The sequence below is a fragment of the Nymphalis io genome, chromosome Z, assembly GCF_905147045.1.
Source record: "Nymphalis io chromosome Z, ilAglIoxx1.1, whole genome shotgun sequence".
NCBI classification, from domain to species: domain Eukaryota; kingdom Metazoa; phylum Arthropoda; class Insecta; order Lepidoptera; family Nymphalidae; genus Nymphalis; species Nymphalis io.
Window position 1 is genome coordinate 6,384,862 of NC_065918.1, and position 13,419 is coordinate 6,398,280.

Below are 13,419 nucleotides of genomic sequence, written 5' to 3' on the forward strand. Positions count from 1 at the left end.
AATGCGAACGACCGACGTAATACCGTTTTTTTGAAGTAAGTTTTGCTATCTAATGGAACTAAGTTCAAGAACGGATAACGGTTTTACCAACACGAGCACGTAACCAACGTTAATATGGACGTCAAATAAACAGGAAGTAATCCATATTTATTACAAATAATTAAATTAAATATATGTACGGTCAAAAATTAAACATTTCAAAAATAAAATACATATATATTTTCTCGATACAGTCATAACCACCATTTTCACCACCATTTACACCACTCGTTTTTCTTTAATACAATACAAAATACACGTTCCCTATTTCGTATTATAACTTCCTAAAAAATGCTTATTTAAGCGTAGCGTACTTATACTGGTGGTAGGGCTTTGTGCAAGCTCGTCTGGGTAGGTACCACCCACTCATCAGATATTCTACCGCAAAACAGCAATACTTGATATTGTTGTGTTCCGGTTTGAAGGGTGAGTGAGCCAGTGTAATTACAGGCACAAGGGACATAAAATCTTAGTTCCCAAGGTTGGTGGTGCATTGGCTATAAGCGATGGTTGACATTTCTTACAATGCCAATGTCTAAGAGCGTTTGGTGACCACTTACCATCAGGTGGCCCATATGCTCGTCCACCTTCCTATTCTATAAAAAAAAAAAAAAGAGCACATAAAATCTCTACCACACATTGACCTTGCAACAACAAAATCTTGTGTAAAAGTACTTGCTAAGTTTTCCAGAATTTATAATGACCTCGCCACGTGCTCGACTTGTGCGAACTTTCCAAGTAGGAAATAAAACTCTAAAGACGTATTCAGTAAGGAAGAACTAAGTACTCCTATTGTAGAGATTCGTAGAGAAGACACGTAGAAGACTGAACTGCTCCTAAATCTTGAAAATTTTATTTTTGATGATATTAGTACAAATTATGAAACAACACTATATATATTTATATATAATCTTCCTTACATGTATTTCATTTGTGAAAAACATTAAACAAATTTCGTTAGAGTTTCTCATCTGTTCTTTTTGGCAGAATATGATGATGCACAAGTTGTTAATAAGGACGCACCTAAGTAGGGTACTTAAATGAAGAATATTTTGATGATCAAATACAAGATCAATTGAATATTCATCTAAGCCGAGATCGAGAATAGAGTTATCTATAATTGAAATGTTTCCTTAGGAATTGTTAATGAATTAAGAAAAATATTTTTAATATAATCACATCTGTCAAATCGGTAAAAAGTACCTCGTAACTTTCCTATGGTTTCATCTTAATATCTTAGATTAGTGGTATTGACAGAACACCACAAGGATACGCAGGAGTTGGGTACATGGTGTGTCATAATGGTGTTCATTATTAAGTACTTAGTGAATTGTTAGATAAAGAATTCTTATAGTGATTATAATACATTATCTTAGATCGTAGGAGTTCATTTTACTTCACATACTCACAGTGTGTCCTTATAAAATGCTTGTATCGAATTATTGTTTATTTTTTTAAAGCTTATTCGTCATAATATAGAAGAGAATAAAAGGAGTGTGGTTATTAAAAGATATTATTATAAGAACATTATTATATTTTATTGTAATTAATGTATTCAATTTTAACACAACAATGAAATAATTTATTTTGTTTTCATTTTTTTAGAAACAGGTGCCGCTGTCGTTTGTATTGTCTTGAAGTAAATTCCGTAAAAGACTCCTGACGCCATAATAAGTATGGTTGACAGCACGGTTATATATTCGACACGGTTTCTAAAAAGTTAATATAAAATATTAATACTAGTCACTAAACATTGTTTGCTTCGTTTTAATAATTGACAAAAATGGGATATAATTTATAAAACAAATTACAAAATACCATGGTATTGAGTCGTCGATTCCTAATATTAAAAATTTATTAGTCAGACTGTATGGAATGTACTCTACATAACAATATACATTCATGGATATAAGAAGGGTAATTCGTGTTAAAAAAGGCTTAATAATATCTAATATGCTCTCATAGCGTAATTGGCTAAATGTAATTGAAAATGTAAAAGATTTTTTTTTTTTCGGTTATGTGTTTATTTGATTTGTTTTTACTGCGAAACTGGAAAGTCTTGATTTTGAACATTCAGTTAAGGTTTTCATGTTTCGTAATCATAAATTTAACTTTAATATAGGTGAATTGCGAATGTACCTATATCGCGAAATATAACCTTAACAACTATGAGGTACGCGGGTACGATAGATTCATTAGGGCCTAATGCCCACTTTACCTTTATAGAACATGTGTGGCGTACATTGAAAAATAAGTTAAAGATAGAAATAAGTTATATACGTTCAATACACTTACTCAAATGGCGTTCCACAGATGGTATACCAATTGGCGCCATTTGGTGGCAATTTTCCGCCGACACAATGAAAGTCAAAATATTCCTCATTATAATCTTTAGGACAGAAATATTTCCTCTTGTACAAAGTCTGTAATTAAAAATAGGTATTTAACGTTATTCGTAACATAACTTTAGTTAAGCCAACAAAACCATCAAATTATACTTAAAAACCTCGAGGTCGGTAACTCGACGTGTTTTTAATAAATGGAAATGAATAAAGTAAACAAAGATTATGTTATTTTTAAATAAAAGAAATCTACCTGTCCAAAGGGTGAAGTTAACGAAGCCACTTCATTACAAGGGCCGACAGGCTCGTGTAAACCTGAAGACCACTCCTTCTCAGGGTTGAAAAACACCACAAACACCCAGTAGGTTATATAGTGAACAGCGAGTTGTAATATCAACACGTAATCAATTTTTGTAAGCCTGAAAACGTATGTAAGTTTATAATAATAATATTAAATATAGAGAGCAGAGTAGAAAACCTTTAAACCATCCTATAAGTCAGTCAGTATCCTCAAGTACAGGATAGGGGATAGGAATGTCCTAAGAGACGATTTAAGAATTTTTGTCAATTGTACGCTTACCGCTTAAGCGCTTATGCCTTAATCAGCCTTTATATATAAAATGGAAACATCACTGTTAAATTGGGTTGGTGTCAGGTCTATACCTGGCCCTATGGCCAGCCTCAAAATTTACCAAATAATTTCCACTCGTTTCTGACATTAAATAATGTATGTTTAATGACATGCTATTGATGATTATGAGCAATGTCGAACACATGTATAATATACATATATTTAGCAACGTTTAAATATACATAAATAACAACCATTGTACGACATCATGAAATTGAAGTTGATGAACGAATTAATTTACATTTTTTCCACAGATTTGCAAGGGCCACTTGCAATATATATAATATATATACATATAGAAAAAATTAATGGCCATTGATGAGACAATTTTTTTCACTCACAAACTTTGTTTAACTAACATCTGTTAACTAACATATTTTAGTAACTGTCAAATGGAACAATGGCGATCCCTTATTTAGGATGCAAAACAATGGGAATCACTACGTGTATTCAAAATATCTACAACAAAGTATATGTACATGTTGCCGTGAATCGTTTATCTTACATAATATTGTCGTGTTATTTTAATGTGTTAGCTGCAGCTCCGCTTAAGCAAGTATGTAAGTATTACAAATGAGTAGCATTTAAGCCAATAAATATAATTAATATGGAATCGTAAAATATAGAAATAGTTTGCAAAATGAACAATGACGACTGGTACCAAGCCTTTAAAAACAAAAATATGAAAATCTGCAAATATAATTGTTGGCATCTTTTATATTATATTTGGAATCAAGTTTTAGTTTCAAGTTAACGTTACCTAACTTTTTTAAAACTTACCATATAATATTCGCTCAGTCGGTATTTATATGAAAAATTGATACAATTATTCTAATATATATAATTTGTACTACTCATTATAGCTAACTTTTATCTTTATAAAAGATAGTACCTGGGTGAAAGAGCTTCGCTCGGCTCAAATAAGTGTTACATAAAAAAACAGTTTTCTTTGTTAAAAATTGTGTTTCTCTAATAAGACACCTATTTAGATAAACTTTCTAAATACAAAATTTGAACCAAACCGTTAGAGCCGTTTTAAATATAGGTACTTGCTTATTCAATATTATAAGATATTCATGTACAAATATTTATTGTACTATTATTAAAACAATAATTCATTAGTTCGTGCATTGAATTTTGTCTTCAAAATTTCCTGTATTGTTTGATCAGGTTCGGTTCGATTCTAGATTTGAACAGCTGAATCACTTCGAAAATAACTAGTTATTGGATTGTTTTACACGTAACTATACGAACATAGTATTACAGTGACCAATTTTGCTACCTGGGAGTAATAATAATAATAAAATATATAGTGAATGAAAATACTTACTTTTCTTTATTTTTCTCACGGTCACTGAGAAGGCCTAACAAAACTACAACAAAATAAATGGAGAATAACAGGGAGAAAGTAACTTCCGAGTGTAATTTGTACACGTCATGTAGTGGGTGGTAAATGGGAATAAACAATAGAACGCCACCAGGCATGCCCAACAGTGTCGCTATCATCAAAGACTTCCACTCGACTCCTTTTCTGTAATATAAAACAAAAAAAACGAATAAAATAGCTAATATATGTTATAATATTTTTAAATTATGTGTAGTACTTAAGTCCATGTAAGTACTTTTATAATCGTAATCACTTACGTTGCGGAAGACCACTGCGCTACTCGAGGGGCCAGCCATCTTCTACTCGAGTCAAAGAAGAAGTAGAAACTGGATGCAAATGTGCAATGGAAATAATAGGAATTCCATGGCACCCAATAGTGACGGTCGAAAATATTCGGGTCCGTATCATGCCATGTCCAATGGACGAATTTAACGGCCACTATATCGTATGGAATGTCAATTAGTACTGTTATCAGGCCTACAGCAAACGGTTGCGCATACCTTGGTAAATTTAGTTTATGCACTGCATATGCGGCATGATAAATGAATGCTGGATCTGTAAAAAATAAATCGAAATTAAATCTATTAGTCCTTTTTTAAATAACATAACGTAAACAGTACTTTGTTAGATATAACAAAATATTACATAATAAGATTATATGCAAGGGCAGACGAGCTCCGAGGAATATAACAGGCGTCTGCGAATGCCAGAAGTTGTCATATTCGGGTAGAACAAAATGCCAGAAATTATCCGCATAAACTCCATGCAGTACAGTCCCTAACCAAAAGTAAGGCCACCTCCCACCTTTACTGAAAGCTGAAACATACGCAAAAATATTTAGGTTTAATTTATTGAATTCCCAACTAACCGATTTTATACTTTTATTAGAAATAGTTCATAGCTGTCCAAGTACTGAGCCTTAAAATAATAATATTATTAATACATTTTTTTTTTGATCTTGTCTTATGATCTATTGATACTATGTTAGCGTGTTGTTATTCAAGCTTTTATTTTACTTTAAGTCTTATAGTACCTATGTGTAGGATGCATGATTTGCTGTTAAACAAATTCATTAAAATTTAACGAGACCTATAGAAAACTACTATTTACACGACTATTACTTTATTGATGCCATGACATGACATATTTGGACTTTTTTGTTTCGATTTATCATACTCTTAGATCTACTGGCCGAAAACGATTCTCGAGAGATTTGAGTCACGCGCTCCGAATGACTTGATACATTTAAATAATAATATATAAATATATATATAATACTTTAATATGCATAATTTCTTTTAAAAGAGAAATTCTGAGCCATTGGTAATGTGTCGGAGATCTTTTAGCCAGGAACCTTCAATTTGAATATATATAATTGAAAAAAAAAGCCTTAAATTATTCTCTATGTATAACACAGATAATTTACCATGTATTAAAGTAATTACACCCGCAAGAATGTATACCGCCTGTGAGATTAAAAAAGTCGGTTGAGCTGCCCATAACTGCTTTACGTCATTCGTAGTTACTAGCCATTGCAACCACTGCAATAAAAATATATATCTTTAATATTACTTACACCCAGTATATACCATACCACAACTTATTTTCCCATTTCTAATTTACTTATCATAGAAATATTTTAATATAACGTTGTAGCGTACAAAAGTACTGCAATTTAGCTTTAAATTAATTGTCTTGCACTGGAATTAATATATTGGAATAGCGCGTGGCGGAGCTCATGGAGAAATTTTTACCATATGTTCATAGATCATAACTATTGAACGACGTTTTATCGTCTCAGCGAGATATTTGGTGTTGAATATAATTATTCTATGTATTATATACTTATTATAGCATGCATAAATTTCGATTGTCTTTTTTTTATTCTTTATAATACACGTAGCTGCCAATATTTATACTTCATACAAGTTAGTATTTTACCGCCTTAAATTCTTACGAAATGCATTTACTTTTAATTGTACTAACAAATTTTTTAATTATAGTAACGATATAAAAATAAATGAAAATGTAACCGTAATTTTATGTCAGAAATATGTTATTATCAGTAAATCCAACAATAATTAACCTTTGGCGCCGATTATTATCATACCATTATTAATATTACATAGGCCATATGTATTATTATAATTAAATATTTTTAATAGAAAACCGGTCTAAGTATTAATTAAATTACAATGATAAAATAACTATAATAGAAGAGTATAATATAATTTAAAAAAAAATACTCACAGTCGGATTAGGACTAGTCGCCATTGTTACATGTATCGATATGACAAAAAATACGAGTGAAATGGATATCTTATCTTTGCAACTGACAGTGTTCATCGAAAAAACAAATATTGATACGCTTTTCGTTATTTATATGAAGTAATTGTACAAAAGTTAAATTTTAACATTAAATCAAATATAAATTCATCATTTGTAATAATTTTAATAGACTTTTAGATCGTTGTGATTATACTTTTTATTTATGATAATAGTCTACGGGGTAGATAGGTGAATTGTTAAGCTATATTAGTGACGTTTTTATTTCTAAGATTGTATTGTTCTGTTAAACTAGTTATCTTTTTTTATTATATGTAATATTATAGAAAGGTAACTGGCTCACCTGATTGTAAGTGTGACCACTTATACCGCTCGTAGATACACTATAAGAAACATAAACCACACCTACAATGCGCCACCAACTTTGGGAACTAAGATGTATGTCCCTTGTACATATAGTTACACTGGCTTCCTAACCCTTTAAGCCGGAACGCAACAATACTAAGTATATTTGCTTGGCGGTAGAATATCTAATCAGTAGCACCCACCCAGACAGACTTGCACAAAGCCCTACCACAAAATATAATTTAAAAACCGAATGACCGGTCAATAGCCGTAGTAGGGTACTGCTTTTAAAATTTGCCGCCCCTAAAACTGCACCAATAAACATAAAAATTACCCACCTACTTAATCCGTACAACTACTTTTATTCGAATTTACCGTACACATACATTTAATACATACATACGTAAATTTAATGTCCATATTATCAGCGGTTGATTTCAAGCTTGTAGTTGATATTTTTTTAAGATCTTTTTCCATTCTAGTATTACAAAAACATAGTATCTACAAGTATGTTTAGGTGTATGTACCTATTTGTTAACTACCATTAAATAAATATATAGCTGTACTATTAAAGAAGCTTGCTTTCTCATTGTCTCTACCTTCATATTTATTTGTTAAAATAAATAGATATATTTAATAAAGCCAGTTCCCAAAATATAGTAATGTAATATGAAACTTCTAACTATAAACAAAATAAATGAAAAAAATGGATTTTTTTTTATTTCTAAAAATCACACATGCTTTGCGTAATTGAAGAATCATACCATTTATTACAGTTACACTGTCCGACGTTACAGTTTTTTTTATATATTTGTTACATCCAGTTTAATCTGTGAAGCTGTGATGTAAGCTTACGTAACTGTTTAACATTGCCAACGGTATGCCAACACAGCAATGAAAATAATCTATAATATAAACGTATCTTACCTAACCTTATGAAAAAGTTTATATTTATATTACTTTCCTATTATTTTCAAGGACTTGTACTAATTTTAAATTGTATATCCGTACTAATATTATAAATGCGAAACTAACTCTGTCTGTCTGTTACGCTTACACGGCCAAACCACTGAACCGATTTTAAATATATATTAGATAGTGATTAAGCTTGAACCTCAAGAAAGCACACTGAAACGGTCTACTATTTTAAATTCACCCTTCGAGGAGACAGAATCGGAATTGACGGTTTTTGTGCAAGTTTTTTTTTTAAACTTAAAATACCCAAATCCGTATATTTTTCGGAAATTAAATTCAAAATAGTAGTTGTAATACTAGGAGCATTACAGCTACTAAATTAAATTAAATTAAATTGAATTAAATTGAAAACAAAATTTGAATCTACAAATGGAAAATAGTAGTCTCACATAACGGAACTGTCAGACATATAGGTGTCCTTGGGGTGTTTCCTTCACCGTTACAGGCAACGATAATTACGATTTAAAACTAACATTAAAAACGCTATTGAATTTGCAAAAACTTTAAGATACTACTAATGTTCCTTAATATCAAAAAGAAGAGCCTAACAACAAATTTATATATGGAAACTTCAGTAGATGTAATAAAGCGGTAATTTTCACATTTTTCTAATACCATTACCCATTTCTTATTTCAATCAAAAGTCTGTTCAGAACCAAACAAAAACGATTAACGACAGCTACTATGTTTCGTTAGTCTTCATTAAACGTTTTAATGGCCTTATATTTCATGTATGAATCTGACAAGTGTCAAACTGACAGACCAGTCACCGGACAGTAGGTTACCCAGGTACTGAAATACTGAGTTGTGAAATTGTGAATACAAAATAGGTATAGGTATCTTTTTGCAAAATGTCAATATTAAGAGGTGTATATAGACTATATAAACCATATACTTTGTTAAATAACAGTCCTAAAAATGTTTTTGTTAATATTGTAAGAACCAACAAAATCTTTACTCATTCTATCCGAGTGAAAAAACCAAAAACTCAGGATCCAGGAGAGATAATAAAATGGGTTTTATTGGTAAGGTTATGTTATTTTTATATCATGCATGCATTATAAAAATGTATTTATTTATCATTGACCGAATTATCATTGATTGTATTATATCGGATAATGTTCTTTGCATTTAGGAATTTTTTTGTCAGTCAGTTTGGTAATTTAAGCTTGGGACAAGCCATATTCAAATAAATTAAATGACTCTTTAAGCATAACTCTATGTAATTTGAATTTTTTTATATAAAAATATGTTTAAAAAAATAATTTAAGTTGTTACTATTTTATATCTTAATAAAATAAATTGTATAAAAGATTATTTTATTATTTTAAAGCTGATACCAGTAACATCATTTGGTTTGGGCTGTTGGCAAGTGTATAGGCTACAGTGGAAGCTGGAGTTAATAGATATGCTCCATGCAAAATCAAATTCAACACCAATCCCCATGCCACAGGAGTATGATATTCATTTCACTAATAAACATTTTTAATAATGGAGTTTTTATTACATGTGTGAAAATTCTAGAAGTAATGAATTATGTTCAATGCACAATGCAAACAACAAAGCACAATGGTTAATTCCTTTAATTTTTTGTAAAAAATTACCAGGTCTTTTACCAAAGAATTATATAATTATTTTTCTTATCATTAAAATTATCATAATCAATACAGAACTCAGTTAAATCATGAACACTTGCCTGATTCTTAAAAAAATGTCCAATAGCTTTGGATAAAATTATAGACACATAAAAAAAAAATTAAATAAAGTGTTGGATAAAGGATGTTTATTTTAATTTTTGTTTTAATGCTAAAACCTGCATCACATTTTCTACTTGAAGTTTGGTGAAGTATATGAACTTTCCATCGATACTAAACTATGGGTAAACACAGTTCCAGAAAACAATATATCTTCACCAATAATGTCTATATCAAAACTACACACTAGACAAGAATATAATACTTTTCTTTAATTAAATTTATTTAAAAACAAACAAGTATGTTATTTTTTTAGTAAAAAGTGAAAGACAATATGGTAAAATGTGTCTAAAAGTTTAGACGCAAAAGAGAAAAAAATTCAAAAACATGGTTCTATGAAAAAGGAATCAAACTAAGTGCTCTAATTTTCCTAGATGACACAATGTAACATAATAAATTATTATATAATGTATAATATAAAAAAATAATACACACATCTAGTAATAATTTCTTCAAAAATTTTGTGCAATTAATTTGACTATTGTACTTCTTTTTTAATTATGTAGATACTTAATGTTTTAATAATTTATTTGTTTTAAAAAATATTATTTTCACCACTTTTATAAAATACGATATGTTTTAGTTTTAAAGAACTTGAAAATATGGAATACAGACCTGTTAAAGTGAAGGGAGAGTTTCTTCACGAAAAGGAAATTCTCATAGGACCTCGTGCCTTAATTGAAAATGATGCAATTTTGCAAAGAACTGGGTCCCTTATATCAGATCCTAAAAAGAATCAAGGATGGCTACTTATCACTCCATTCAAATTGTCGGATAGTGGGTAAGCTAATTTTTTTTAATATAAATTCATTATAATAATATATATATTATTGAATATAAGCTTATAAAGTCACATGCTACCCATCCGTTTTTGCACAAGCAAAATTTGGATATGTAACCAAATTATATAATGTAATAAAGTGTATGTAAAGGATAATTCATTAAGATATCAAGTCTATAAGAAAACTCTAAAATTGTTTTGTTATATGACTTACCGCATGCCCTGCATATTTTATATATATAGTGTATAACAGTACATTTAGAGTTGCAACCTTAATTACAAGAAAATGCTTCCAATCAATAAGCTATTTGTGTCAGTACAGTAAATGGAATTAAAATTGAGGTATTTTATTAAATAAATATGTGACTTATGTCTAAAAGATGTATTTTGTTGTGAACTCTGTTGTAGGCAGTTTGGATATTTTTAAATGTTTCTTGCAAGAAGTTTTGTATGTTATAGTTTATTCGCATGATTTCTGTTCATTCCAGAGAAATTATCTTAATTAATCGTGGTTGGATACCTCAAACTTTACGCCCTAAAGAAAAAAGACAGGCATCAATGGTAAAGGGTGAAGTGGAGCTAACTGGAGTGGTACGACTTACTGAAAATCGAAGTCCTTTCATGCCCAAAAACAATCCAGAAAAAAATTCATGGCTTTACAGGTATGAAATATTTTATGTACGACCACAATAATAATGACACAAAGGTGAAAAAATTACTTTGATTGTTTTCAATTAAAAAAAGGTAATTGAAATAGTAATTTCTTATCAGTAGTTGCTATTTCACCTTTACTAAGAATACTGGTACTTTTAAAACCTTGTTTTTTTAATGTTAAAAATTGCATTTAATCTAATTTGTCACCAGTCGAACAAAAGATCTGAGGCAGACCAACACTGCATACAACTGACTATATTCGACATTACTACATTTACCTTTATATAGTCTTATTATTCAGAATCTTTTAAAATTGTTATGTTGTTGTGTATTACTGTTTACTAATTAATATACTATAGTAAAAATATAATATTTGACAGAAAAAAAATCCTGTAAATTTTGTTTTTTCCATATTAGGGCTAAAGTCGAGATGGCCCAGTGGCAAGAACGCGTGAATCTTAACCGATGATCGTGGGTTCAAACCCGGGCAAGCACCACTGAATTTTCATGTGCTTAATTTGTGATTATAATTCATGTCGTATGTCAAGGTGAAGGAAAACATCGTGAGGAAACCTACATGTGTCTAATTTCACTGGAATTCTACCTCATGTGTATTCCACCAACCTGCATTGGAGCAGCGTGGTGGAATAAGCTCCAAAACCTTCTCCTCAAAAAAAGAAAGGAAGCCTTAGCCCAGCGGTGGGACATTCACAGACTGTTACTATTCATCTTCATCATCTTCTCTATTTAAGGCACAGAATATTTACTTTTTAGAATGGATAATAATTTTAATTTTGACTTTCAATATTAGTATTTGTAATGCTCTTTGTTTACCACAACTGAACAAGAGCCACTTCTCAGTACAAGAGTTAAGTCATAGTCTATCACGCTAGCTCTGTGTGGATTATAGGTTAATGATTCAAAAGTGCTTGTCAAAACGTATTTTGAATAAAGTATATTTTGGTTTTGACTCCATGCACGCATTTTTGTAAAAGCAAATTAATATATAAGACAAAAATGATAGTTTGTAATATTAATAATTCAGGTGAAGTTTTTTTTATCATCTTTTACTCCAGGGACTTGTGCCAAATGAGTGCTTACTTTGATTGCGCTCCTGTTTGGTTAGACGCTAAGGGTATCCCAGACCCGCCAGAAGGTTGGCCCCTTCCGAATCAAACTAGAATAACCATGAGGAATGAACATTTCTCGTATCTCGTGACGTGGTATTTGCTGTCGGCCTTTACAGCAGTAATGTGGCATCGTTACTTTATAAGAAAACTTCCCTTATTATAAATTAAATAAGTTTATACACATAAGAATTCATAGTTAAAAATAAACTATTTAAATAGTATTCAGATTTTTTTATTAACCTACTTATAATTAATTAATAGTGACCTTACCGAAACAGGTTCATATACAATATCTAATGTTTACTAGGTAGTAGGGCTTTGAGCAAGCCCGTATTGGTATGTACTACTTACTCATCAGATATTCTACCGCCAAACAGCAAATCTTAGTATTTTGTTGCGTTCCGGTTTGAAGAATGAGTGAGCCAGTGTAACTAAAGGCACAAGGGACAAATCTTCGTTCTCAGGGTTGATGTCGCATTTGCGATGTAAGAATGGTTAATACTTCTTACATCGCCAATGTCTATAGACCACTTAACATTTGCCCGTCCGCCTATAACATTAAAAAAAACTTTGTATAATAAATAAATTTTTGCTTTTCGGGTTGACCAATACCTAAATAAAGATATTTCCTTGCGTCAAATGTCAATGGATTATTATTATATTAGATACGGTGATTAAGTTAAGTGAGCCGAGATGGCCTAGTGGTAAGAACGCGTGAATCTTAACCGATGATCGTGGGTTTAAACCCGGGCAAGCACCACTGAATTTTCATGCGCTTAATTTGTGATTATAATTCATCTCGTGCTTTACGGTGAAGGAAAACATCGTGAGGAAACCTGCATCAATCTGCCACATGTATTCCACCAACCTGCATTGGAGCAGCGTGATGGAATAAGCTCCAAACCTTCTCTTCAAAAAGAGCAGAGGAGGCCTTTAGCCCAGCAGTGGGACATTCACAGGCGGTTACGGTGATTAAGTTATTTTTTACTCGTTAATTATTTTTAAGAGATCATTGTAAAAGATAATATATCAAAAAATGTAAACATAAATGTATGTGGGAGAGAATAAATAAATTTATTATTATATAAGAAAACA

General features: G+C 30.7%; 2 protein-coding genes across 4 annotated transcripts; one reads left to right on the plus strand and one right to left on the minus strand.

Annotated features, from left to right (window-relative positions):
* Window positions 1–1,581: 1,581 nt before the first annotated feature.
* On the minus strand, window positions 1,582–11,240 carry LOC126780446 (uncharacterized). Of its 3 annotated transcripts, none has more exons than XM_050504937.1 (8): window positions 11,143–11,240; window positions 5,826–5,940; window positions 5,045–5,215; window positions 4,657–4,954; window positions 4,343–4,543; window positions 2,635–2,800; window positions 2,335–2,462; window positions 1,582–1,751 (listed from the first exon to the last, which is right to left on the minus strand). In XM_050504937.1, exons 1-8 carry the CDS (start codon window positions 11,161–11,163, stop codon window positions 1,622–1,624), a joined length of 1,230 nt encoding a protein of 409 aa, XP_050360894.1. In that variant the 5' UTR covers window positions 11,164–11,240; the 3' UTR covers window positions 1,582–1,621. The 3 variants fall into 3 exon arrangements, with proteins under 3 accessions (XP_050360894.1, XP_050360895.1, XP_050360893.1); XM_050504938.1 differs by lacking the exon at window positions 11,143–11,240 and adding an exon at window positions 7,795–7,813; XM_050504936.1 differs by lacking the exon at window positions 11,143–11,240 and adding an exon at window positions 6,650–6,727.
* LOC126780448 (surfeit locus protein 1) lies at window positions 8,782–12,545 on the plus strand. The gene is made up of 5 exons (XM_050504940.1): window positions 8,782–9,030; window positions 9,339–9,460; window positions 10,343–10,540; window positions 11,029–11,202; window positions 12,271–12,545. The coding sequence occupies exons 1-5, from the start codon at window positions 8,857–8,859 to the stop codon at window positions 12,485–12,487; spliced, it is 885 nt and encodes a 294-aa protein (XP_050360897.1). The 5' UTR covers window positions 8,782–8,856; the 3' UTR covers window positions 12,488–12,545.
* Window positions 12,546–13,419: the final 874 nt, after the last annotated feature.

Coding starts and splice junctions, on each gene's coding strand:
- LOC126780446 (XM_050504936.1), bottom strand. CDS start 6,673: ATGGCGACTAGTCCTAATCCGACT. Junction 5,941..6,649: donor CGACTAGTCCTAATCCGACT/GTGAGTATTTTT, acceptor TTTTTATTGCAG/TGGTTGCAATGGCTAGTAAC. Junction 1,752..2,334: donor ATCTGTGGAACGCCATTTGA/GTAAGTGTATTG, acceptor TTAACTTTTTAG/AAACCGTGTCGAATATATAA.
- LOC126780448 (XM_050504940.1), top strand. CDS start 8,857: ATGTCAATATTAAGAGGTGTATATAGACTATATAAACCATATACTTTG. Junction 10,541..11,028: donor TTCAAATTGTCGGATAGTGG/GTAAGCTAATTT, acceptor TGTTCATTCCAG/AGAAATTATCTTAATTAATC. Junction 11,203..12,270: donor AAAAATTCATGGCTTTACAG/GTATGAAATATT, acceptor CTTTTACTCCAG/GGACTTGTGCCAAATGAGTG.